At 40.8% G+C, this 27216-nt stretch overlaps 1 protein-coding gene across 2 annotated transcripts in view; it reads right to left on the reverse strand.

Annotated features, from left to right (window-relative positions):
- Positions 1–2017: 2017 nt before the first annotated feature.
- The window catches only part of LOC137999297 (stabilin-2-like), a 37270-nt gene continuing 12071 nt past the window's right edge, over positions 2018–27216 (reverse strand). For both annotated transcript variants that reach the window (XM_068845133.1, XM_068845132.1), the window contains exons 3-5: positions 21116–21260; positions 3845–4022; positions 2018–2589 (exon numbers count right to left, since the gene is read on the reverse strand). In XM_068845133.1, coding sequence (XP_068701234.1) covers positions 2445–2589; positions 3845–4022; positions 21116–21260 — 468 coding nt within the window. In that variant the 3' untranslated portion in view covers positions 2018–2444. The remainder of the gene's footprint in view (positions 2590–3844; positions 4023–21115; positions 21261–27216) is intronic.

The following is a 27216-nucleotide window of genomic DNA, read 5'->3' on the forward strand; positions in this document are numbered from 1 at the left end:
CTATCTGGAATTGTTCAGTTAACAGTTAGGGAATATTTTTTATACTTTGCATTTCTTATGTGTAATTAATTAAAATATTGCTACCAATACTTGGCAACAAGTATTGATTGATGAGTTATTTTTCCAAACCCGAATTCAGTGGGTTTTCTTTTAATCACTATGCTTTTCATCTTCAATTTGAAGACACCTTCTTGTTGTAGGTAATGAATCCAATTGTTTGTAAGTCTAACTTGAACCGTCATGTGGTCATCTGACAACCAACCGGGAACTTTCAAATGTTCACGCACAGAATGCAAAACTTGTCCTTTCATTTCTAACATGGTTAAGACCTAAGGACTGAATCGATCCGTTAAAATCACTGACCACTTTACACGAACCTCTGCAAATGTCAGGTGTTGCATAACCTGTTCACTATGTTAGAAGACCTACATAGGCGAAACAGGGAGAAGATTGGCGGACCGCTTTCGCGAACACCTACGAGTTGTAGAAAAAAACGACACAGATGCATCAAAACCAGTTGCGTGCCCTTTTCATCTTTTTAATCACTCCCACCACATCATGACACTTTGCGGCCTATCCTTACACCACGGGAACACAGAAAGCCCCAAGAATCTGGAACAAAAATTCATCTTTCGACTAGGTACACTCTATCCTCTATCCTCTTTCCTCTATCATTAAGCACTTCAATATACTCTATCAAGGACCACAAATCTGGAATACATTGGCACTTTCAATTACATCCCTTTCCAGTTTATCTTCCTTTAAAAGACAGTTTTTTGATTTTATTAACATTTGTAAATGTTACTCAAAATAAAAGCAAATAACATAAACTATGAAGCCATAGAAAGATCAGGTTAATTTCTTTTACTCCTTTCATTTCGTTTTCTACGTTCACCTTTTGCTGTAATTGATTTCTTATTTACGTATCACCAAGGAGATCTCTCAGTATAAGCCCTATGGTTTTTTTTAGAGGTCTCCTCGCCACTAACTGAATGTTTTAAAGTTTATGTTATTTAGAATTGAGGCAAATAAAGATTGACTGATTGAAAAAAAATCCTCACCGAATCAATGAACGCCTGTCATTCCATTCATTACTTTATTCACAAATTCATGTTACCATATTTCCACCAATGGCAAAGCTCCCCCACTCCCGCATAAAAACCAACAACACCCACAACACCCACAATTCCTCTGTTTGCTCTGACGAAGGGCTAACGCTCAGAACGTCAGCTTTCCAAATCGTTCACGGTGGTAATTCGACCTTTATCAACTCGTTTGATAAAACCAAATTTTCCTGATAGTAAGTCTAACTTGAACCGTCATGTCATCATCTGACAAGCAACCGGAAACTTTCGAATGTTCATGCACACGATGCAAAACTTGTCCTTTTATTTCTAACCTGTTTAAGATCTCAGGACCGAATCGATGCTTTAGAATCACTGACCGCTTTACATGCATCTCCAAAATGTCATCTATGGCATAACCTGCACTCTATGTAAGAAGACCTACATAGGCGAAACAGGGAGAAGATTGGCGGACCGCTTTTGCGAACACCTACGAGATGTAATTTTATCAACACGTTTGATGAAACCAAATTTTCCTGATAGTTCATGTGGTGTGTAAGCTGAAACACTCTCCAATGTAGTCCACCTTTCTAATGTGATTTGAGGTAAAATCGGTCAACAGAGTTCCCACTACTTGGTTGGTGCTTAGTTTAAGGTTAATACCAATACACGGACAATGAAATCTACGCTATTCGGGAGACTTTGGCGAATTATTTCAATCCAACTCCACCGGGGACAGACAAGAAGGGTTCCAAGTCATTTTAATTTAGGCCAATCCTGGAGGGGAGTATGTTTACTTCGCTATACAGTGAGTACTATATAAAGTCTACTTGACCCCGTGACAGAGAAATTTCAACACCAAGCCAATGATAAATTCCCCGTGATATCATGGGTCTGGAGGTGGTATGGTTTGTATTTGACTGATGAGCGTGCCCAAGTCGTTTCAACGAAAATGTTTATTTTTTAGATATAACAAAACGTAACATAAAGTAGCATAACTTAACTTAACTTAACTTTACTTAACGTAACATAACGTAACGTAGCCCAACGTAATCTAACGTAACATGCATTTTCTGGCTTCAAGAGGTTCGAAAAAAAAGTGACAAAAATTTCGTTTTGAAAAGGAAACACGAGGTCGAGCCTATGACGTTCCTTTAAAAAAAAAAGAAAAGGAAAACTTCTTTAGATAAATGCACATGTAATAGACTGTAGTGAAGATGATAGAAACCTGATTGCTAGACATTTACAATCTAAAATATCACTTAAAACCTCGCATTATCATTCGTACTCTCCTTCATAAATAATAAAGGCTATCAGTTCAATGATGAGACTGGTACTCTTTAAATTTCTGATGTGAATATAAGGTCTTCCCTGACACTCTTATTTCTGAAAACACCACGCGTCAAAAAAGGTATTATTTTTGTCAGCTTGAATGCCATAATCTATAATACCAGATCTGTCTCCACAGCCACTGATCCCTCGCTGCATAGAATAAGCGACTCTTCCATCACTCAACCAGCCCGCTCTGTAAAAAAAAAATAAATAAAAAAAACAATGACAATAACAACAACAATACCAACGACAGTAATGGCAATAATAATAATAATAATAATAATAATCGTAATTATTATCCAAATGTATTAGCTATTGTACAAAAAAAACACGAAACAAGTACAAATATTCCACGATATTGTACACTTGGTTATTGTACAGTAGAGAACCTGTTTGAATACTTTAGTGGCTGACATTGCCCGCAACGGACAAATCTGCCACTCGTTCTCGGTTGTTCACAATTCATCTACTAAAAATTTAGTGCAAAAAAAGTTGGATAATAAATGGTTTATTAGATGGTTTGGTGTGTAGTATCGCTGAGTATTTCTGCTCGTTGTTTGCATTTTGACTTGCCCTAGCGAACTCATCGAAATACAGTACAACTGGTAAAATACTTAGTGATACTACACACCAAAACATCTGATAAGATATATCTATTACAAAATATTCGAATCTGATTGGATCTGTGTGCACCTGTTTGTTTCGTAATTGGCGCTCAAGCAATTGTACTCCACTCCTTCCTATTACTATTACTAATGAGGATGCTTATGATAACTATCGAAGAGAATTTTTATCATTAATTTGTGGATCCTACTATTGGGTAAAAAGGTCACGTGCTCTGACACTGGCTAGAATGAAAGAACGCGAGGAATTATGTATACCAGCTCACTCTGCATACTTTTTGTTTCCTGTGCCTCACAAACTGCCCCTAGATCACCTAGGATGTAAATGCGTCTACCTTAGTTATGCAAGGTAGACTTAAAACCCATGATCACAATATTTAAGTCCAATTGCCTCTTGCTGGCCAGGTCATGCAAGCAGCCCATAGAGCAAAAACACGGCTCCTTGAAAGCTAATTCACAATGAGGTTATGCTCCCATTTTTTGCTTTTGAAAGTTATATATTGACTTGTTTACTTATTTCCGCATGCCATATCACAACTTGGGTGGTATTAATATGTTTGGTGTAATGTTTAATCAAGACCTCATTGGTGATCTCTTCATTCAGTACTTTCAAAACAGAAAGAACAGAACATTAATTGCCACGTTATTATTATTGTCCGCAAAATTACGGCAAATGGTGAACAGTCTAACAACCGCGTGCAAAAACCTTGCTACACCAGTGAGAGATTTCGAATTTGGTAGTCTTTCCTTAACATACTAAAACCCTATTGTTAAAGTAATGTGCTTCTGAAATTCGAGATCTGAAAACAAAGCTGTAGGCACTACCTGCAGAGTTCCAGTCCCGCCTGCCAAGCCTGTGTGAGCTGATCCAAAGAGACCAATGTTGCTTGATGTATCTGGCAAAGTCGCTCAGCCTCGAAATAGTTTAGCTGATAGGTACCAACTGCCACAAGGAAAACACCTTCTACGGGAGGTTTTACATAAACCTTGATGAGGGAGTCATCTCGAATTCAAAAGGCAAAAAAAAAAACCGTTAGAAGCTACAGGAACTTTACCTTACGTAAAGCCTATCGCGCACCCCGTGGTTTTCGTAGTACAGTCAAAGCTCTATTAAGCGGTCACCCTTGGGAAATGGCTAGGTGACCGCTTAAGGACGGTGCCAACCAATTCGCAGGTATTTTTGCGCGATTTATTGAATATGCGGGAAAAGCAGATCATAACAAGTGTCAGTGAAATCCAAAAAGAAAATTAGGGGTAACCACGCATTTTTCGAAGATAATTAATTTAATTTGTAAAAAGTTTTAAAATACTAAGCAATGTATGGCGTTCTTTTCCAAATTGAAGCTCAATTATCTCTAAAAAATGCGTGGTTACCCCCAATATTCTTTTTGAACCGCGCAAAAATATCCCTGTATTAATAAGCACCAGCAATAGGAAATGTGAGTATCTCGAGATGTGCAGAACGTATGCACAATAACAATACTAGACACCGTCCTTAATAGAGGTTGACTGCTTAATGGAGGTCTTCTAAAATTAAACTCAGAACGTGGCAGAAATTGACCAGGAGAGCAACACTAATCACTATTTACATTTTATCATTCACAACTTTATTCTTACTGGCTGTGCGGTTAGTGGAAATAAAGGATTTTGGAATTTTCCACGTTTTGGTGTTTCTGGGTACTGCTTGATTAAATCATTTTCTTCGCTTTCTTCTAAAGATTTTTCTCTTGCTGTTAGTTAGTTAGTTAGTTCTCTCCACGCCATGAGGCGCATAAGGCTGTAACTTTCTCTCTCCAACTAGCCCTGTCTTTGCCCTGCGTCCCTGACTTCCGCCGAGCTGGTCCACCTCTCTTGCCTGGATTCTTTTTCCCACTGTTCTTCTCCAAGTGGTTTTCTCTTCCCTTCAGGTTTCCACTCCATCGCCACCTTGCAGTCATCATTCCTCCCCTTTCTGAGCACGTGGCCAATCCAATTCCATCTTCATCGTTGATCTTCTTTGCGTCTGTTATTTGGGGAATTGTGTCGTTTCGGATATGTTGCGGCCACCAAATTCTTAGAATCCTTCTCAGGCATGAGAATTGAAATCCGTTCTGCTTCTTCTCCTCAGCAGTTGTTAGTTTCCATGCTTCACATCCATACAGTAGAAGTGGTCGTACCAAGGTCTTAAACAGTTTGATTTATGTGTTCCTACCAATGCTCCATGTGTTCCAGGTCTTCAAGTTGAAAAATGCTCCTTGTGCCACCACCCTGTTTTGCCACCGTCACACCCAGATATACAAACTCTTCGACGTCTTCGACTTCCTCTCTTTTTATCATTACTTTGTCTTCTCTTCTTGTATTTATTCTCATCAATTTGCATTTTTGGGCATTCAGTTTCAGCCCCACTCTTCCTGCATTATCTACTAGTCAGTCACGGTCTTGTTCTGTATGTGCTCGTACTTTGATGAAACTAGGACTATATTGTCTGTAAAGTCTAGGTCTTCAAGCATACTTGTGAAATTCCATCTGATGCCATTTCTATGCCTTTCTGTTGTTCTTCGCATTGTCCAGTCAACAGTAAGCAGGAAACTTGCTGGGCACAGTTCAAATATGTAATTGGCACCCCAAATTTCTGTCTGTTTTTTTTTTTTTGACGGATAGACAACAAGCAATTATTTTGCATCAACTTGAAACAAGATCTCCAACAAATTACCTGTACGTGCTCTAAACAAACTTCTGAAAACACAAGCTGGTGATATTTCTCTTTATACTTTTACGAGAGCTCATTGCGATTACATGTTTAGAACATAAGTGCAAAATTCTTGTCACTGTCGAGGCACATCGAAAAACAGTTAGGGAAGGGGAGTAAAAAAACTTCTTGTTCGCTCGCATTTTAAGGCCAAACGAACCAGCAACAGATCGATTATTTCTGTCCAAAAAGAATACAGATGATTGTCATTTAATTCCAGTTAACAATAAAAATTCGAGTTTCATTCCTGAACAAAGGAAAAAACAACTAAACCACGTTTTAGAAATATGCATCCACTTGAAATAACTCATCCGTAGAAATAACAAACGGTTTAGTGTCCAAGAAAAGAATTTGTGGAGTAACTTCTCCCACCAACTTTAAGCTATTACTGGTGTACCGTTTTGTTGTTCTCGTTCTCGTTCTCGTTCTCTTTCTCTCTTCTTTCGTTTCTGTTCTTCTGACATAGGCCGTCCGGGCATCTTGCAACCTTAGTACATTTGAAATTAAAAATCTTAAGACTGCAATTCAGAGCAAAAAGCAGCCCTAAACAAATGAAAAATAAACGCTCAGCTTTAAGTTTATGTCCCTCCAATGCTTGACTTGAATAACTACAACTATATTATGTTAAACCTGGATTGAAACCAGCGAAAAATGCAAGAAAAATATATTTTCCAAACCGTACCTGAACACAAAAAGCATCGACTGTCAAGAGCTTTGATGACGTAGCATGGCTGTGTAGTCGCGTCGAGCCACAGAAAGAGTGCAAAAAATTAAGGCTCGTTCAGGTGTGAGTGTGAGTGTCTGAACGCCAATGGCTTGAGCCTGCGATCCAGTCAACAACCAGTCGCGGGTGAGCGGTCAACTTCAAGAAAACAGCTGACCTCGGTAAGGTCTAATTTGAGCCCGTGATATGTGTTATAACTGGTCAATCATGTACATAGTATATCAAGAGCTGGAATACAGAAGCTTACAGAACCAAACCTGAACAGAAAAGAGAACTACACTGTCTGAGCCCTACTACGCAAGCGCACCGAACCTAGGACCCCGGATATAATATCTCCCCCTTCAAGGGAAGCAGTCACTTAATCTCAACTGAACAACTGTTGTTTTCAACAACATTAAGGTCAGCTAGTGTTTTCACTTTAGTTCATAATCTCGCAAATAGATAGGTGGACCCCGATTGGTCCTTGTGGGATAGCATTTTTCCATATTAGTAGGTACGGAAATGTCACATGAAGAACTTGAATGAGCTCTGAAAGTATCATCACCAGTGACAGTTTCTGGAATGTCCAACTGGGAACTAGGCAGAGTTGTCATAGCAGTGTCAAGATCTGAATGAGGCTTGGAAACTCTCAGTGTTCGGCTGTCCACAGGAGAAGGTTGACAGCTACCAGCCAATGGAATTTCATCTGACATCGAAGGAAGGTCATCCACCCCTGAGGTATCCATACGAGAAGGCATCTCAGGCAGCTGATCAATCACTGAGTCATTGGTCGATGGAACTACACCTACAGGTCGGCTAAGGAGTTGATCAACATGCCGTTTCCACAAAGAACGGGACACATCAACTACGTAATGTCGTGAACCAAGAAGTTCAGTAATAACACCTTGCATCCATTTCTCTCCCCTCCCATAATTACGTGCTAGGACAGGATCACCTGCATTGAACTGGCGGAGGCCTCTTTTTGCAGTGCGACTTATCATGGTCTTATATTGACGAGCTTCAACATGTTTTTTAACAGAAGGAGTCAGTAAATCCAGACGTGTACGCAATCTCCTACCCATCACGAGCAGTGAAGGAGGTTCACCTGTAGTAGAATGTGGAGTGTTTCGATAAACCAACAAGTATTTGGCAATTACAGCAGACACATCCGTTTGAGTGGCCTGGGCTTGTTTTATTGCAGACTTCAAAATCTGTACCACTCGTTCAGCCTGACCATTGGTGGATGGTTCGTAAGGTGCAGATGTACGATGCATAATGCCATTGTTAGCACAAAACTGTTCAAATTCTGTTGAACTGAACTGTGACCCATTGTCAGAAACAAGAATTTCTGGAAGACCATGCCTACTGAAAATGTCACGTAATGCAGTGATGGTCGCTGAGGATGTAGTACTGGTCATTTTCACCACCTCCGGGTATTTGCTGTATGCATCAACAACAACAAGGTAAGTACACCCACCTATTGGTCCAGCAAAATCTGCATGAATACAGGACCATGGCCATGCTGGGAAGATCCAGGGATGAATTTGAACTGTAGGGGGTGCTGATCTCAGAGACTGGCAGGTGGTACACCAGGAAACAGTTCTTTCAATATGTGAGTCGATGCTGGGCCACCAAACATAAGACCTGGCCAATGCCTTCATGCGGGAAATTCCAGGATGAGTTTCATGTAATTCTTCCAAAACTTTCTTCTGAAGCGAAGGAGGTACAATAACACGAGTGCCCCACAGTATACAGCCCTGTTGGGTAGTCAGCTCATTTCGTTTGCTCTTGCAAGGTACAAGTGTAGGATCTACAACACCAGGCCAGCCACTAATAACATAAGTGTACACTTTGGACAGCACTGGATCGACTTGGGTCTCTTTCTTGATCATCTGACTGGTCACATTGGTTACAACCTCAGAATCCAAGAAGTAGCATTCAACATTCTCACACTTGGGTGACCATGTCTGAGGTGAAGGAAGACGGGACATGCTGTCTGCATCAGCATGTGCAACAGTGCTCCGGTACTCAATGTTGTAGTTGTATGAAGCCAGGATAAGGGCCCACCTTTGAAGTCGAGCTGCAGAATGAGCAGGAATAGGTTATGTGGTCCAAAAAGAGTTAGCAGTGGTCGATGATCTGCTAAAATTGTGAAGGAACGGCCATACAAATACTGGCGGAATCGTTTCAATCCAAAAATGATACTCAGAGCCTCCTTTTCCAATTGGGAGTAATTTTGTTGGGCACTTGTCAAAGTACAAGAAGCAAAGGCCACGGGTGGGAATTACCCACCAATCTTGTGAGACAGAACTGCTCCTGCACCGTAAGATGAACCATCACATGAAAGGAACAGGGCCAGAGTGTGATCATAGTGTACTAATGTCTGAGAATTCAGTAACAAGTTCTTTGCTGAATTAAATGCATCTTCTTCAATTTTGGACCATCTCTAAGGGGTATCTTTCTTGTGCTGATTGTGAAGAGGTGCCAGTACGGTGGAATGATGTGGCATGAACCTTGAATAGAACATTATAAGTCCCAGAAAAGACTTTAATGTGGTAATATCCGTAGGCCTTGGAGCATCACGGATGGCTGCAAGTTTATCGTCGGTAGGATGTAAGCCCTCTCCATCGAGCTTGTGACCTAGGTAAACTACTGATTGCTGAAGGAATTTGCACTTGGTCTTGTTCAGTTTGAAACCTGCAGAACGAAGACGTTCCAGCACAAGAGAGAGGGTGCGAAGGTGATCTTCTGGGTCAGTTCCAGCTACAAGAATATCATCCAAACGACTTACAGCTTTGGGAATGTCAGACAGCAAACTGTCCATGATTCTCTGAAAAATAGCGGGACCAGAATGAGTTCCATTTGGTAGTCTTTTAAATGCAAACAAACCAATGTGAGTATTAATTATCAGATGGGACTGTGATTCTTCTGCAATTGGTATTTGGTGATAGGCCTGCTTAATGTCTAGAACACTAAACACAGTACATCCCCTCAAGGCTGAATGCATGTCCTCAATCTGCGGCATAGGGTAGGTCTCGACATTAGCACATGCATTGTGTGTTACGCTAAAATCTCTGCATACACGTACTTCATCACTGTCTTTCTTTCCAACTACTACAATAGAGGCAGCACTAACAGCAGTAGTAACTCTGTCAATCACGCCATCTTTTTCCATTTTCAACAAGGTACTCTCCACTTTTGATTGCAAAGCATAAGGAACTGTTCTTGCTTTGTGAAATTTGGCCCCTTGACTTTCATTTAACACAACAGGCTTACCAGTATAACACCCCAGTTCAGGTTGATACAATTCACTATACTGCTCAAGGACAGAATTTAATGTCTGATCTCCAGAGGTAGCTGGAATTGTAGGCAAATCAGATGGCAAAGTTCCAACATTATTCAAACCTGGCAGGTTTTGCCAATCCAACTTGATATGCATAAGCCAATTTCGTCCAAACAATGCACAGGATCCTTCTTTCACAATAAATAAGGGTAATGAATACTGGGATCCCGAGTACTCAACATTCACACAAGCCTCTCCTAAAGGGCGCACAGTTTCACCGGAATAACATTTGTAGGATTAATTTTGACATCAGGACAAACTTCTTTAATGAAACTGATTGGAGCAAGAGACAAAGCGGAACCAGTGTCTAACTGCATTCAACAATTAGTGTTTTCAATCTTCAGCTGCACAGAATTTTCAGATCTAAACATAGTGTTGACGTCATAAACCACATAAAGTTCGTCGTTCTCACATACCGGTTCTTGTGCAAGTTCTTCTTCAGCACACATGGTGTTAATACCACTCTTTTTGCAAACTGGAGCAATATGGCCCTTTACGTTACAGTTCCGGCATACAGCATTTCTAAATTTGCATTTAGGCCATAAGTGATCCGGGCTACCACATGAGAAGTAAGTACAAGAAGTCGCCGGTGACAAATTCGAAGGTTGACGAGCACCTTGTTGCAAACCAAACTGTAAACCTGTATATCCACGAGAAGAAGGACAAAAAGAATCCCTGGTAACTGAATTCACAGGCTGAGGTAATTGTTGATGAAACTTGCAGTGACTCCTTGGCCGCTATTTCATCAGCAACAGCCACTTGAAGGGCCTCTTGAAACGAGCGATCTTCGCTCAGGATTTTTTTCCGTGTAGCTGGGTTGCAAATGCCACACACAAATTGATCCCGAAGTGAGCGGTTCAAGAATTCACCAAAATTACACGTGGAAGCCAGATGTCTAAGACGGGCACTGTAATTAGAAACACTTTCGTTTTCTTCTTGAAACCTACGGTGAAATCTACACGATTCCGCAACTTCCAGTCGCTTGGGCTTAAAATGTCACTGCATTAAATCACGTAATGCATCAAACGTTTTATCTTTCGGGTTCTCTGGACTGCATAAATCACGAAGAGTTCCATACATGTTCTTACCGAGTACCGAAATCATTACAGCGACTTTTTTTCCTGTTGGTCGCTTGAATAACAGCCGCGGTAGCATCAGCAGGATAATGGCCAATACTATTAGCTTCAAAGAATTGTTCCAGTCTTTCGAAATAAGCGGTAAGTGTCTCAATCGACTGATCCAACTCCCCGACGGAGCCAAGCAGCGTTGCCGAAGACATGATGAAAACCACAAATGCGCAGGCAACCACGTGCACGAATGTATTGAAGAAATGAACACAGAATAAAATCATACAAAGAAGAATAGGGATGGCCACGTATCACAACGAAATCGGAGAGAATCCTATCCTCGTCGCCAAAATGTTATAACTGGTGAATCATGTACATAGTATATCAAGAGCTGGAATACAGAACAGCTTACAGAACCGAACCTGAACAGAAAACAGAACTACACTTTCTGAGCCCTACTACGCAAGCGCACCGAACGTAGGACCCCGGATATAACAATATGGTCACGTGATACTGGTCAGCGGATACCTTGTTTTGAAAGGTGTCAATTGACCATAACATTGATGTCCAATATTAAAGATATATGCTGTAAACTAGCTATAGTGTAAATAAATCTTATTCGATGGTTTAACATATAATACGCTCAGATATTTTACGAGGTGCGTAGTATTTTTCGGAGCCCCGCAGGGGTGAGGAAAAATACCAGCAATGAGAAAAATGTCCGCGAGTATTATATGTTAAACCATCGAATGAGAGATTTATTATTCCACTACACAGAAAGGTGTTATTTTGCTTCAATTTTATTTGGTAAGTGTGTTTCTAAAAAAAATGCATCATCTGTCCTTCAGGGTGCTTGCGAACAATGTAAATGGCTCAGAAAGCCAGCCAAATGTCCTTTCTTTGATTATAGCGGAGCTCCGCGCGCGCCGAGCACCATTGTTAAGAAAATATGGTAACCCATCGATGCAAGAAAATTGGGTTTTATAGCCATGAGGTCATGACCGTCCGTACGTCGGTCCGTCCACCCCTTCATGCATGCCAATGTGACCAGTATTGTGCTAGTTTACAGCATACATTTTTGATATTGGACATCTATCTTTTGATTAATTGACACCTGTCAGAACAAGTTATCTGCTGACCAGTATCACATGAACATATCGCGGGCTTAAGCTTAAGCTCACCGAGGTCAGCTGTTTTTTGAAGTTGACTGCTGACCAGGTACTTTTTTTCGATGGCTCAACCTAAGTGAACTCACCTGAACATAAGCAAGGCTTCATTTTTCGCCTGCTTTCTGTGGCTCGACGCGGCCACAAGGCCATACTATATATCAACGAAAGTTCTTACACGGTCAAACGCTTTTCGTGTTCAGGTGGAAAACAGTTTGGAAGATGCATTCTTTCTGCATTTTTCCCTAGTTTCAATCCAGTTTGACATATCGTGATATCTGTGGTCCACACTGGTGGTTACGCAGTTATTCAAGTCAAGCATCGGCGGAATGTAAACTTAAAGCTGAGTGTTTATTTTTAATTTGCTTAGAGCCGCGTTTTTCTTTGTATTTCAATTTTTGGCATATCTTTAGAAGCTCTGATAAGGTTACATGATGTCTAGAACAGAAACGAAAGGAGTGAGCGAAAACGAAGAACGACAACGACAAAACAGAATACCAGTATTAGCTCATACTTAGCACACAAATTCTTTCCTTGGGCACTAAACCGTTTGTTATTTTTACGGATGCGTTATTTAAAGTGGATGGGTATTTTTAAAGGGTGGTTTAATCGGTTCTTCCTTTTTTCAGGAATGAAAATCGAATTTTTATAGTCAACTGGAATGAAATAACAATTATCTGTACTCCTTTGGACATAAAGAAAAAGTTGATTTGTTTGTTTGTTTGTTTTCCTCTGAAGTGCGAGCGAACAAGTGCTTTTTTAATCCGTTTGCCCAACTAATTTTCGTTGTGCCTCGACAGTGACAAGAAAATTTTGCCCTTCTGTAATAAACAAGTATTCGAGTTCGGGGAAAATCTCAGTAGCTTGTGTTTTCAGAAGTTTGTTTAGAGCACCCAAATGTTATTTAAGTGTTTGCGCAGATCGTGTTTGAAGTTCGTCCTTTCTTGGTTGCATTGCTACAGGTTGCCGATTCTTGTACCAAGCCAACCTGGCGTGTTTCAATGTAATACATCAAAATGTGAATGATCTTGTTTTCAGAGATAAAGTGGAATAAAGTACATCAGTAAAACTCTTATTTGACCTTGAACTGACAAAGCTGTTGTTATGGCTTCTAATTTTAGCATGATTCCTTGATTCGCTCCTACGTTCGAGGCAAGATCACGCCAAGACCCTGTAGATTTTTAGACTTTGATCCGTACTAGCTGCTCGATAAGTCGTTGAAGTAGTCGACTGTCTGCGTGATGACTACAAGCTGGATCAACTTTCCTTCCGATATGTTGAAGCTCTGGTTCAGCAATAGTGATATCTTCTCGCAAAAGCTCCTCGCCCAATCTGGCAGCCCTTCTTTGCTGAATTGCCGTTTCCCGTGCTCGTCTCTGCATAAGACTGGGTCCAGTTCCAGGCCGAGAATTTCCTTGCTTGGTACCTTCATATTCTGTTTCAAGTAGAACACGATCACGGACGTGACATTGTGCAGCATCCAGGAGGGTCATGTTTTCTTGGTCTCTATGTGCCCAACTGGCGTGTATAACCTCTGCCTGGTTCATCTTGGGTGCACCACCCCATGGCGCAAATGCTGGAAAGATGAATGTTCGGCGGTCATCCCACCACTTTATCCAGGTAATTCAATGTTCCCTTTCTTCAGGTGTTTCATCAATGAATTTGGTTAAATCTTTCTTAGCTGAATAGTAAGCAGGAGGCTTTGCAGCGGAAAGAAGGGCGTCACAAAGCTTCGTAAACTTCTGTCTTGTTTCTTCACTTCGTTGGGGAGCTTTCGGCACTTGTTGGAGTCTGGCAGCGCTAGAAAAAGTAATTCAGTATTAACTCTATTTAGACCAAGCTATGTCGTCTTTTGCGAATGAGGGGATTGTTGACTGTTGAAAAGGCGATACTAAGGAGGTTTTTTTTAACTTAGATGTAATGGCGCAGTAACACGGTTTACATTTTAGTCTTAACAGAAAACACGTGAGCTAAAATTCCCACATGCAGAGGGGGGAGGCCTTTTTTGGAGGGCGGGGGGGGGGGGGCGGGGGAAGATAGTTTCCAAAAAAGATTCCCTCACACGGAAACAAAAACCAAACAAAGGAAAAAATAACTTGAGGTGCACAAGGAAAAATTAAGGTAAATTAAAAAGGTCCATTATTGAGAATAGAACTTTTCACGGTTTCTGACGCCAACTTGGTTGGGGACAAACACGGAGAAAATTACAGTAAATGTATGGGAAACGTGGGGAATCTAATAATAAAATACTTCGCGGAAAATTTGAATTCCAAAATATTTATGAATCAAAAACGCATGATACCGTGTAAAATAGTTTACTGAAAAAAAAATTTAGGAACTTAACCTTGCTATGAAAGCGGCAATTCATTTGTCTGCCTTAACCTTCACAGAAAAATTTACATACCTTGAATGACCACCCGGGGGGGGGGGGGGGTACTCCCTTGTATGGGCGATATAGGTATGTTCGGGCCCAAATGGTTTTTCAGCCGTTTTGGTCATAAATAGTGTATCAATTTGAGCCATTTTGCCGCCATTCAAGGGTCAGGTCATAAATGGGGTAAGGGTTTTGGGAAGAGAGCCATACGCCCCTGTCCAATTTTTTTGGAGAAAACCCTATCTTCCTCAAATAATTGGGCATTATCGTGTTTGCCACTCAACCAAGATTGCATTAGAGACCGTGGAAAGTCTATTCACTTCAAAGTGTAAGTCCAAATGCTTAACATTGGTATTTTGTTTCAATAAATAATCACCGCTCTAAGTCTTTGGTTCCATTCGCAGGTCACTGACTATCCCATTGAAATTTGAATCATCAAAGACGTGGCATTATCTCAGTTACCTGAGCGGAATATTTTAAAGCAAGCACTGAGGCTGAAATTCACAAGCTTATTTTAGTGATTCAACGCAAGGAAGCGTCTTTGTAATACTTGAATACGAGTTGAACTAAACTTATTAATACTGCCGGGATAATGGAATACGGCTGCAGTTAGCATGTAAAAACGGTCGGTATAAAACGTGGACTGCGGACTGCGGACCCGGTATAAAACGCGGACTGCGGACCAGGTATAAAACGTGGACCGACTGCGGACTAGGTATGAAGTAGGGCCTGAGTTTTCAACAATGGAGTCTACAACAAAACTAGGTTTGTACTGGCCCAGATACAGATTTTGAAAAAGGCCTTTGGTACTCTTATTCCGTGTCAAAACATTGTCACGTACACAGAAATGCTCAGTTACAACATCGACTGGGCTAGAGAAAGTAAGGCCCTGTTTACAAGCAGGTAGGGTAACCCTACTGCTAGGGTAAGGTTACCCTAGTAGAAGGGTCAAAGATAGCCCGGGTTTACAAGCAAAATCTCACAGGTAAGGTTACCCTACCAACCGGGACAACTTTGCGTGCTTGGTAACCGCCAGCATCGCAAACACAATGAAAACTACTGAAAAGTTTTCCCGGGTAGGCGAGTTGTCCCTACGAGAGCGTTTACAAGGCTGCTAGAACTAGGGTACCCTAGCACTCAGATAGGGTTACCCTAGCGCCAGGGTAACCCTAGCTGCCTTGTAAACACGTCATTGAAACAGGGCCTGAGAGTAAAAAATTTATCTCAAAATTGTAAATTTACTCCACGGATTTAAAAGACACTGTAAACTGAAATCAACAATTAAGGCAAAAGAAGTTAAGCACTAGAGTGGAAAAATTGTTATGGGGAAGAACGGAAACAATTTTGGCATAAACTTTAACTTTATGTATATTTCCATCTTTTATATTAATCTGACTGTTGTTGTCGTAGTTCGAGCCAGGATGGACGGATAGATTCAACACACATGTAGAGTGTTTTGGCTCGTCACGCAATCGTTACTTCCAAAGTCTGCGTAAGAGGCTTCAGATAAAGTCGGTAGTGTGTACGCGTAAATCAGGACACAGACTATAACAGTTGTTCTCTTGGTCGAGTGCTGTTTACAGACGGACCCGTGCGACAATGAGGTGAACAAAAAGTTGTATCAATCGCAACAAAGTATTTATTTTGCGAATAGATCGAGATCCCCGTCAGAACATCACAGTGGAATCTGTTCAGAAGATATGTCATGTGCCCTGTCAATCGATATAGACAGGGCACATGACGTCATGTGCACGGAATTTGCATAAGTGAATATTTCTGAATTTTTCGTGGGAAAATAAGAAGGCTTGTAGATGGGGTCAAGATAGTTTTGTTTTCGCTTTGCGTGGTGTTCGATATATATATCCACACTTCCAGTTAGTTTTGCATGGTCTCGGATCAAAACAAAACTCTGTTGAAATCAGCATCTCCCACTGAAGTCCGTCAAATTTCTCGATTTTCAAACGTAAAGCTGGTGCCCCATGAAGGATTTCATAAATTACTTTCGTGTCCTTCCTCTGATAAATACAACATACAAACGTTTTGCAGTTTCAACGAAAACCTTCAGTGAGCTATTGATCGTCGTTTTGAGAAGCCTAGAAATATCCAGTTTAACCCTATGGTTGATAATTATGGCGCGAAACATTATTTCCACCATTCTCATGTCGGACTTCATTTCAGGTCGTTAGCCTATTGCTATTTCTTTGCTCTGTGCCTTTTTCACAGTGTTTTGTGTTCAGTTTGCATTTTATAATTACCTGGTCCGCTTTTTATACCCGGTCCGCAGTCCGGGTCCGCAGTCCTTGTTTTATACTGACCGCATGTAAAATGAACCGAATACCTCGTGGCCATGCTCTCGTTCAATATCCATTGAGCCGCCCGCTTCGCACAGCAGCAGCAGTGGATTTCCTTCCCTCAAACAGACGACGATGGAATTCGACTACAATTAACTGGTTTCCCATGTACATTAACGTTCCACAACAATTCTGATGTAAGAATGTCCAACTCACCGGCGTATCCTCCATGACGAAGGCTGCTACTGCAAGGCTTTTGGCAAAGACGTGCATTTCAGCTATTTTTAAGCAATCATACTTGAGCATTCCCACGCTACCAAACGAACAACCGAACAGTCGCTACAAGGCGGATGCACGACGGCTGATCCTTAGCTTTCATGAAATCAATACATCATGACCAAACATGAAGACAAAAATCCCATGAGATGTTTGCTAGAAAATGACTCTAAAGTTTGGTTCCAGCCATGACACAGCTTTTTCGTGTTTCCCAAAAGTTGATCAGTTGTTCTTTTCTTTTACTTGAAATGCCGACAAAAAGCAGTAGATCATTATATCGAAGTTGTTGGGTAACGTGAGTTCCGTTATTCCATTAGCGTGAGTTCCGGAACAAACAAGCGAGTTTAATAGTTTTATTTTTTGATAAATGCATTCATTCTCGGCAAACGCGCACGCCAATGTTAAGCATGTACTTCCAAGCACTTTCGTTAATGTTTACCGAAATTGTTTGCCGGACCAGAAGGAAAAATGTTTATAGTTAATGGGAGACACTTTTCCTTTGTTCAACGTTTCATAAAAGGTGTTCGGGGAAAATATTCGTTAGCGGACAATTGCAAATTTGGACCGAGCACTGAGGGAGCTAATGTATATCTTTTTTTATCTTCAAACAAACCTAACCCACGACCCACAACCGACGACCCACGACCCTTGACCCACAACAACTCACGACCCACGACCCACAACTGACGACCCTCGATCCACGACCCACGACCCACGACCCACGACCCACGACCCACGACCCACGACCCACGACCTACGACTCACGACCACGACCCACCCACCCATTTAGCCTCACCCTTGCAATACAGAGGCAAAAGGAGCTCTAAACAAATAAAAAGTAAACATAGCCTTAAGTTGATATCCCTCCAATGATCGACTTGAATAACTGCGTAGCCACCAGTGTGGACCACAGCTATCATGATTTATTTCATAGGTACTGAGATTTATCCACGAAAATCATGGTGAATAAAATTCGTACTGAATCTAAATGTAGCCAACCAGGAACACGAACGACAAAATTTTACTGTGAAGAAATATTGTTCGTCCAATCAGCAATGCGAACGAAGAAATTTCACTAGTGATGAATGAACGTATGGAATGAAACGTCATCCGACAGCCATTGCACAAAAACCGCGAGCTTTGAAAAATGGCCGAGGGAAGGTTTGCTTCTGTCTGCTCAGTTCAGGAATTTATTTTAGAACAAGAAAACAGAAGTGCCACTCAAAAAACTGAACGAGATGAACGATTGCTTCTCAAACTCATTTATTATTCATGCAGCTGTTACCCAACCAGAGCATCTCATTCTGGTCAGGTGGATGGGTTTAGAAACCCAATGACAAACGAGTTGAAAACCACGGCGTGTTTGGAAATATTTTCAAACATGGATGGAAATTTTATTAATCTGCATACCCATAGAGAAAGAAAAACACATGACGATAAACAAGTTTATTTAATCACAAATTTTACAAAACAAACTTTAAACCTATTTAAAGTTAAATTAAAATTATATACTGCTGACGTTAAATGTAAAGGTACAGTTATTAAACTCCCCAAAAATTCTCGCTCAATGGTGGCAACCTCGTCTTTTGGTTCGCTTCCAACCTTGCTGTACACTTCCGACCTAAAATGGCACTACCTACTCCTGCATTTAACTAGACGCACACGTTACCTCGGGATAGCACTGGCCACACACTTTTGCTCTTCTCAGCTAGTTTTAGGAGGTCTGAATCTGCACTCTGCCATTTTCTTTGCGAAGCAACGTGTTCGCTCACAACTGACAAACAGCTAGGTAACAACGTGACATGATGAATATTCAAAAACTGTCACAGAGCAGCAAGCTTAAGTACGTGACAAATTCACATTCCGCTTACCAAAAACAATACTTCAATTCAGAAAACTTATTCAAATGATAATTTAAACTAATTTTCTTTGTTGGAGAAGAAATTTCAAAAACTCGTGCTTCGGGTTTCATCAGGTTTTCAAATGCTTAAAAACAATAAAACCACTCCACCTGCGGCCTCGTGGTTTCAAATGTTTTCTCGAGTTTGGAAACCTGATGAAACCCTCGCACTCGTTTTTGAAATAGTACTTAAACGACTTTTGAAAACGAAAGTCGAAGACAGGAAAATGGAAGTTATTCCAGCGGTTGAGCAGAATGAATACTGAATACATCAACCAATTTATCATCTCCGTCCGCACTAAAGACGTCAATGAATACGAGCCGACTTTCCTTCGAAGTTTAGTGGCTACCTTGGAACGACAACTGAAGAAAAAGGGCTATTCCGTAAGCATAACAAACGACCTGGTATTCGAGAAAATCAGAGAGATTCTTTAGTCCAAACAAAAACAACTAAAGAAGTGAGGAAAGGGAAATCAACCTTAAGCGCCGATAGCTTTGACAAGCGGCGAACTAAAAACACTTTTTACTTTGGACTACTTTGGAATATCTGAAACACAGCAACTGTTGTAAATTTTATTAAATACATTGTCGGTTGGGCGATTTTAAACCATTGTTTATTGCTTTCATCGCCCCACTCCTATTTGTGCGAAATAAATTTGTCTATCAAACACTACCACGAAAAAAAAAACCCTCAGTACCTATGAAATAAACACATTACAGCATGGAAAATGCTTTGTACGATTTTTATTCACTCGTTGTTTCGTATCAGAAAACGAACGAGTTCGTTTTCTGATACTACTCAACTCGTGAATAAAAATTGTACGGCGCATTTTCCATAAAGTAACCTCTATATGTCAAACTGGCTTGAGACCACCTGAACATGAGGTATGTTAAGAAGTATGGCCATGTAGCCGCGTCGAACCACAGAAAGCGCGCAAAAATGAAGCCTCGTTTATGTTTAGGTGAGGTAACCTGTTTTGAGGCTGCGATCCAATAGAAAACCAGTACCTGTCAGTGGTCAACACCCAAAAAACCTCTCAACCTCAATGGGCTCTAAACTTGAGCCAGTGATATGGTCACGTGATACTGGTCAGCACCTACCTTGCACTGGAAGTCCAATCTCAAAGGTGTATGCTGTAAACGAGTGTGATACTGGTCACATTGCCATACATTGGGGGGGGGGGGGGGGAGGGTGGACGCACGGTCGATGACGTCATAGGTAAAACCAACATTCTGGCATCGATGGGTTTCCATATTTAAATGCAGTAGCGGTCGAAGAAAAATTACTGATGACGTGGAAACCGGACAGACAGTTGAACTTCATCCTAATAACTTAACTAGCGAACAAATTCGATGTTACTGGTCATGTCCTACAGTTTATGGCTTTACGGGTTTACTAAAGAAGAGGCCTACGAAGAGTGGAAAGGCCATAGTCAAAGGGAAACGAATAAGCGGAGGTGGTGGCTTTGGCCTTGAGATTCCTTGCGAGTATGTAAAGAAAACCAGTAAAAGCGGAATTCGACGTGGGTTCTGGTTAACCCACCAGAGAGACGTGGTTGCGTTTGATGAGCTGTGAAAGGATCTGGACCCGGTTTGCTTATCTTCCTGACAAAAAATATGCCATTTATTATTGTTATCTAACAATGTGACGGTTAAATAGAGGCGAAATACAATAAAATTAGCCATTTGGGAATTCAAAGGGTGACCGTTTAGTAGAGGTCAAATTTACAGTAAATGTGGGAAGCAAATTTGGGGAAATTGATAGGTGATCGCTTAAAATAGAAGGTGATCCCTTGAAAGAGGGCGCTCGATACTAGAGGTTTGACTGTAGTCTGAACAAATCTGAGCATCGTAAAGCGGATATCTAAAGACCACCTCGTGGTTTTCGTAGTAGTGTAATAGAGTTGAGGAAAGCGTGACGCTTGATTAACGTGACCTGTCGAACTACAACTTGATTAGTAGATCATATCTTAGTTACTCGCTTACTACAAATCGAAAGTATTTTTGCTTAACCAAAGGTGCAAATATGCAGTTTACGTGTTGCGTACTACAACGTTTTACATAGGGGAACTAGTCCTTTCTTTTACTAGGATTTCATGTGGGATCCTAAAGGCCTAGTCCCTCAGCATTTACGTATGCATCGATATGTATACGTAAGGCATTATGCTCGCATTCGAATTAGGATGTTTATTAGCACAGAAACATCATACTCCCTCCCATATTCCAGAACCCAAATTTCCAAACTTACCAACATTACACGTGTCGTCAGTATAAGGCAATGCTGTGATTTCAAGCGGGCAGTCACACGAGAACACTTCCAGTTCTGATTCACTAACACATGTACCTCCATTGCGACATGGGGATGTAAGGCATGGGAAGAACCTGGCAAGAAACTTAAAAAAACGCACTCTTTTTTAGGTCCAAAGCTAGAACCTTTAAGGGGTTTCTTTGCGGCCCTTTTTTGGAGTGGTCACTCTATGCCTCTCCCTGTAATACTGTGCTTACGCTCGACTAGCATGTGATAATGACTTTATTAAAGTGTCAGTCTTATTTTTCTGGGCACAGAAACTCGGTAGGTGAGAAAGTAGCAGCGATGGAATTTTTGTCAGTTTCCTTAAAGGGAATATATTTATATTATATATATAGCAAGAGTTTTGTACGATAAATCTTGCAAATAAAATTATGTATTTTCTATCACGTGAAGAAAGTGATACGTCCAATCAGCTTCGTGTAAAGCATTGTTCACACGTGAAAAATATAACCAATCATCGTTCAGAGTAGAATCACTTAGCCAATCGGAGCAAAGCATTCAAATGGCTTCCGAAAAGTGCGGTCTTGAAATCAGCACCCGCTGGAAGTTTGTGTTTCGAAAACAAGGCTTTGGCTTCCCCTTTTGTTCCTCTGGGTTTAACATAAGATTATTTTATCGAGACGCAATCGAAAACGTAGAAACATTTAACATTTCTATAAACAGTGTAAGTCAAGAGAGTCCAAATTTGTCTTTGCACAGCGTGAAGCGCTGCCATTACATGATTGAATCTGACAGCCATTAGGGACAAGCGAAAGGATTTTGCATTTGTATTTTCCAGGGAAGTGATATTTAAGCTTATGTAGGCTCTTTGTCAGGCGGTTGATGTTGTTGTCGCCGACACGTAGCACTTATCAGACGCCATATTGGAAGCGGGTGTTATAGTTGGGACCGGGTGACAAAACGACAGGGTGGGGGGGGGGGGGGGCGGGGCTGGAATCGGGAAAGAAAAACGGTTTTTCTCTCCCGATATTTCCCGCCCCACCCCGTCGTTTTGTCACACGGGCCAGACTATCTCACGCGCTTCCAATATGGCTACTTGTTCCTGGACAGCAAACAGGATTTGTTTTATTATCAGTACTCGTTCACTTAGATACCAGACTTGAATTTTTCAGTCTCGAAAAACATAATTGATTCCAAGGAAATGTTTAATTCTCGTTAATTCTTCGTTATATGTATAATAAACAAATTACAGCATAGAAACAGCTTTGTAGGAGTTTTTATTCACTCGTTGAGATACTTTAGTTAACAAACGAGTGAGTTTTCCAAAGTATTGTAACGAGTGAATAAAAATCCCTACAAAGCACTTTTTTCTGAAATAATCTATTCTTGGTTTGCATCCACGTGATGAGACGGCCATGTTGGTGTACAAAACAATAGAAAATGGCCCCACAAGTTTTGCATAAGAATAGAGTCAATTTACTGCATTGTTCTGTAGACCAACATGGCCGCCGTGATGTCAGATGCAAACCAATATTTTACTGAAAAGCTGTGTGGCACTGGCATTCACTTTCTGTACAAACTTTGAAATGCCAAGCACAAAAAGTACACATGCCAATCGGTTGTTCTCTCTGTAGACTAAATACAGCTAAAAATTTAGTGGCCTTTCCCGACCGTGGTTTTATTGCTCAGCCGAGCAGTATTGTTCTTGTCCAAAGGCTCGCCTAGATCAGAGTTTTTCTCTTTACTGGTGTGAGCCATTCCGATACTAGGACTACCTCTTATAGGGATTTGACTGGAATTTCTTATCACAACATCGTTAACGTCAACGTTACACTTGAACAATTGTATCTGCACTTAAGAGCCAATTTCTGTAAATATCGAGAATCCGTAGCCACTCGTCAAATTTCGAATTCCGTTATATTTTGCCTAAATAACACCTATAGTGAGTTATTTTCCAAAATAGTATCCAAAGATATCGAAGCGCTTAATCTTTTTTGAAATCTAGCGCCCTGTCACTTCCGGAGATCGAGTAAAATGGTGCATTTTGTTATTGCAAGTCTACATAAAGGCGATCACAGGGATCAATGCAATTTGGGCATATCGTAACACATTTCTTGGTCTTTCCAAATCATACATTTATTTTGGAAAAGCTGCTAGTAAATATCCGTTCTTGGCTGTTAGAAGTACCCTAGTGCAAACGGTTCAGCAAATGAGTCAATTTATCTAAATTGCGCACCCCCGAAAAGCCCACTGGTACATGCAATTGGACGTTGAAACTAGTATTTCGTTGAAGTGCATTCTTTGTACGATGCTGTGTTAAAATTTCTGAGAGACAGAAACGTGAACTCAATTTTTGCATCGCGACCATTCTTGAAATTAACACGGAACTTGCCTTCTCCGACCCGCGGCCTCGTCAAGAACCGAAACTCTGCCAACGAAAATACTTTTTCCGCTATTCTAAACACCCAAAAATTACTGTGATAAGATTGCTGGGAATTGATAACCTTCAACTTAAGTTTTGGCAAGGTTAAAGTAGGTGATGAAGTATTGTTTGTTGTGTAACTCTATGCTGATCGGTACGGCGATTTCCAAACGACGTTACACTCGTAGTAAACTGCTTCTTTCTACCAATTATCACCTTTTTTAAAAAGGAATTATTTTCTCTCCTTATTTTCACTCTTTCGACACGTACATTTCTATTGTGGGCTGTGTTCGTGTTTTTCAACTAGCGTCTATGCTCCAACAATCCTTGGGTACTGCCAGTCTTAGGCCGTGCGGCATTCCATGATGGATCTCGCCAAACTGAAGTATGCGTCCCAGCTTCAGGAAGGTGCAGGCCTCCCTACATGTGTCCAAGTGATTGCTCCTGCTGTTGATGGTTCTTTCAGTTATCATGCCACCAACCCAGCAAGGAGAGCTGGGCAAAGGAACCAAGAGGGCCAAAAGATTTAATGGTAATCAGAAGTCCTAGCTTAAGGCCTGGGTTACTAGCAGAAAGCTAAAACCTAATTTGGTCGACAAAGAAATGCGGCGATGACTCGGTTCAGACTTTTCACTACAACGGAATTTCTTTCTGCACAAAAAAATTTGTCTTTCTTTTCACGTTTGCCATACGTGTGTATGCAAACGAGGTTATGACGTAGCAGTAGTCAAGGATTTCTCCGGATGACTAAATGTACTTGATGTAAAGAAGAAAACACAGGCGAGGAGAGCAATGCTTTGTAGACTTGAATCTTAATCCAGAGGCTAAATTGTATTGATATTGGCTCCACCTCTGAACAAATTTACCTCGTGGTCGTTAAACAGAGTTTTATATGTGAGTTATATGCAGGAGTTTTACAAAGCGAAAGAGAGCTTGCAGTGCTATCCCGCGGTCATTGCTGTGAAATAAATGCCTGGAAATCAAGTTTAATCTGTCTACGGTGGCTTCTACGAGATTCCTGTTGCAACTTCAAAACAAACGATCGATTTATGTATTTCCATCAAATGGGAAGAGTAAATCGTTTCAGTAGTTTCTATACTGCGAACAAAATTTAACCACATGCATTTCAAGCTACGTTTGTTAGCGCATAACAGTGAAAGTCGTCTATATATGGCTTTATTCAGTTTTCTCGCTCCCATATATGATATTTTGGACTCGTTGACTAAGATTTCCGTGTGAAGCGAATGTCACCAAGACCAATATTCATATACCTGAAGATGATAGACTCGAACAGACTATATAGCAGTCAGGTTTTCACGTTTGAGGAATCCATCCACGTTTTATTTTCGCCGACCAACTTTTCTTTAAATTTTAATTTTCCGCTGTAAGCTTCGGTTTTTTTATTTTTATATGTGTTCTCAAGTCTAGACTTGTGTCTAGTTTCATTCCCCTCGAAAGCGTACACCTCAACAGCGGTAATAATTGATGTGACAGAGCCTTGCAACGTGTATTGAGCAACATCTGAAAGTTTTGTCGGCTTATTCTAAATGAAACGCTTCCCCATGTGAAAAGCAAACAAATACATTTGCTGAAGTATCGAAGACGGCTGTCGCTTAAGGAAGAAATTGTAAAAGGTACGCTTGTCGAATATTTCTTTGTCGCATGTTCAAGGTTTTGTCTTATTTACATTTGCTTTGGCTGATTTTTGCCGCCAAGTTCGATTGACAGGAAAAAATATTTAACTTGAGTTTCTGTCGCACTTATGGCCTACATGGCCTACTAACTATTGAACTACAAGACCATTTACCATAGTTCATCTTACATTTTAATTTCTCAAAGCAGAAAGGTTACACAACATTGAGAAAGTGATTGCGGATCGAAGAACTTGGTAAGGTCGAACAAGTTTGTTGACTATTGCTACGTCATGTCCAAGATGGCGCTCTCCGAGTCGCGAAAGAGAGAACTTCAAAGTGCTCCTGTCACATTTTAACACAGTCTCCTTCGCAGCCGTTATTAGGGTCGTCACGCAACGATCCTAATAACGGCTGCGAAGGAGACTAATTTTAACAGGGAACTGGACAAAACGGCAATTATTTTCGAAGTCCTGGAGAAAAGTTTTAGAAATTTAGAGAAACCTTTTCTAGACCGTACTTTCCCTTTAAGAAATGTTAAAAGCGTGGCCTTTAAGAGATGCACAGAATTACATAGAGAGTGGTTTTTGGTTATCTAGTTGGTCATATTTTACATAGAGGGCTGTGATCAGCTGCTACGAATGATTCTTTATTTGGTGTGCCATTCTTAAAGTAAAGAAAAATGATAAAATGACTTCAATCAGTTTGCGTTTATGTGTTAGTCGGTAAATGTGAAAACTGCAATTTTTTGAAACTCAAGTGCAAAGCCATTGTCTTCTTTTGACGTGTTTTTCGACTATGCTGTTGTCGTACTTGTTCTTTGAACTCCCTATTATTAGCAAAAATACCGCTATTTTTCTCTATTCCATTTTGTGGCCTTCAAAAACGAAAACTTGAACATTTGAACAAAATCGTCATGGATTACGCGAGAGAGATTTGATTGAGGAGTGGTGGTAAAGGCAGGTGAATACTCTTCTGAACAGAAACATTTCTTTTAATTACCTTGCACAACAACTCCTTAGTTAATTGCACAGAATTGTCTTGCAACCGTGTGCCCTTCCATTCCACTTCAACATCACGTCACACAATAAATGTAACAAGTTTCCCTCAGGCGTAAAAGACACAGAAATGTTTCTGCACCTAAAATGGTAGCTTAATTGGAATTAATATCATCGCATCATATATATATTTTTAAAAAACGGTGATAGCTGGTAGAAAGAAGCAGTTTACAACGAGTGTAACGTCGTTTGGAAATCGCCGTACCGATCAGCATAGAGTTACACAACAAACAATACTTCATCACCTACTTTAACCTTGCCAAAACTTATCACTCCCCAGCAATCTTATCATAGTACAGTAATCTTTGCGTGTTCAGAATAGCGGAAAAAGTATTTTCGTTGGCAGAGTTTCGGTTCTTGGCGAGGCTGTGGTTCGGAGAAGGCAAGTTCCGTGTTAATTTCAAGAATGGTCGCGATGCAAAATTGAGTTCACGTTTCTGTCTCTCGACGGGACACTTTTGGTCAGGCCGCGGGAGAAATTTTGCACTTCAACGAAATACTAGTTTTAACGTCAAATTACATGCACCAGTGGGCGTTTGGGGGGTGTGCAATTTAGATAAATTGACTCATTCGCTGAACCGTTTGTACTAGGGTACTTCTAACAGCCAAAAACAGATATTTACTAGCAGCTTTTCCGAAATAAATGTATGCTTTGAAAAGACCAAGAAATGTGTTGCGATATGCCCAAAGCTGTGATCGCGTTTATGTACACAAGCGATAACAAAATGCACCATATTACTCTATTTCCGGAAGTGACAGGGCGCTAGAATGGCATTTTTAGAACTTCCCTCAATTTCAGAAAAAAACAAGCGCTTCGAGATCTTTGGATACTATTTTGGAAAATAACTCACTGTAGAAGAATTTAAATTTCGTGGCTGGTATGACGCGGCGTTTCGTCTCGGCCAAGAGACTCATCAGATACTTTTCGAATTCCAGCAAACTCGTTGAGCATCGCGCTCAAAGTCCCGTTCGCGAAGTCAAGATGTA

The sequence above is a fragment of the Montipora foliosa genome, chromosome 4 (assembly GCF_036669935.1).
Source record: "Montipora foliosa isolate CH-2021 chromosome 4, ASM3666993v2, whole genome shotgun sequence".
In the NCBI taxonomy this organism is placed as follows: Eukaryota; Metazoa; Cnidaria; class Anthozoa; order Scleractinia; family Acroporidae; genus Montipora; species Montipora foliosa.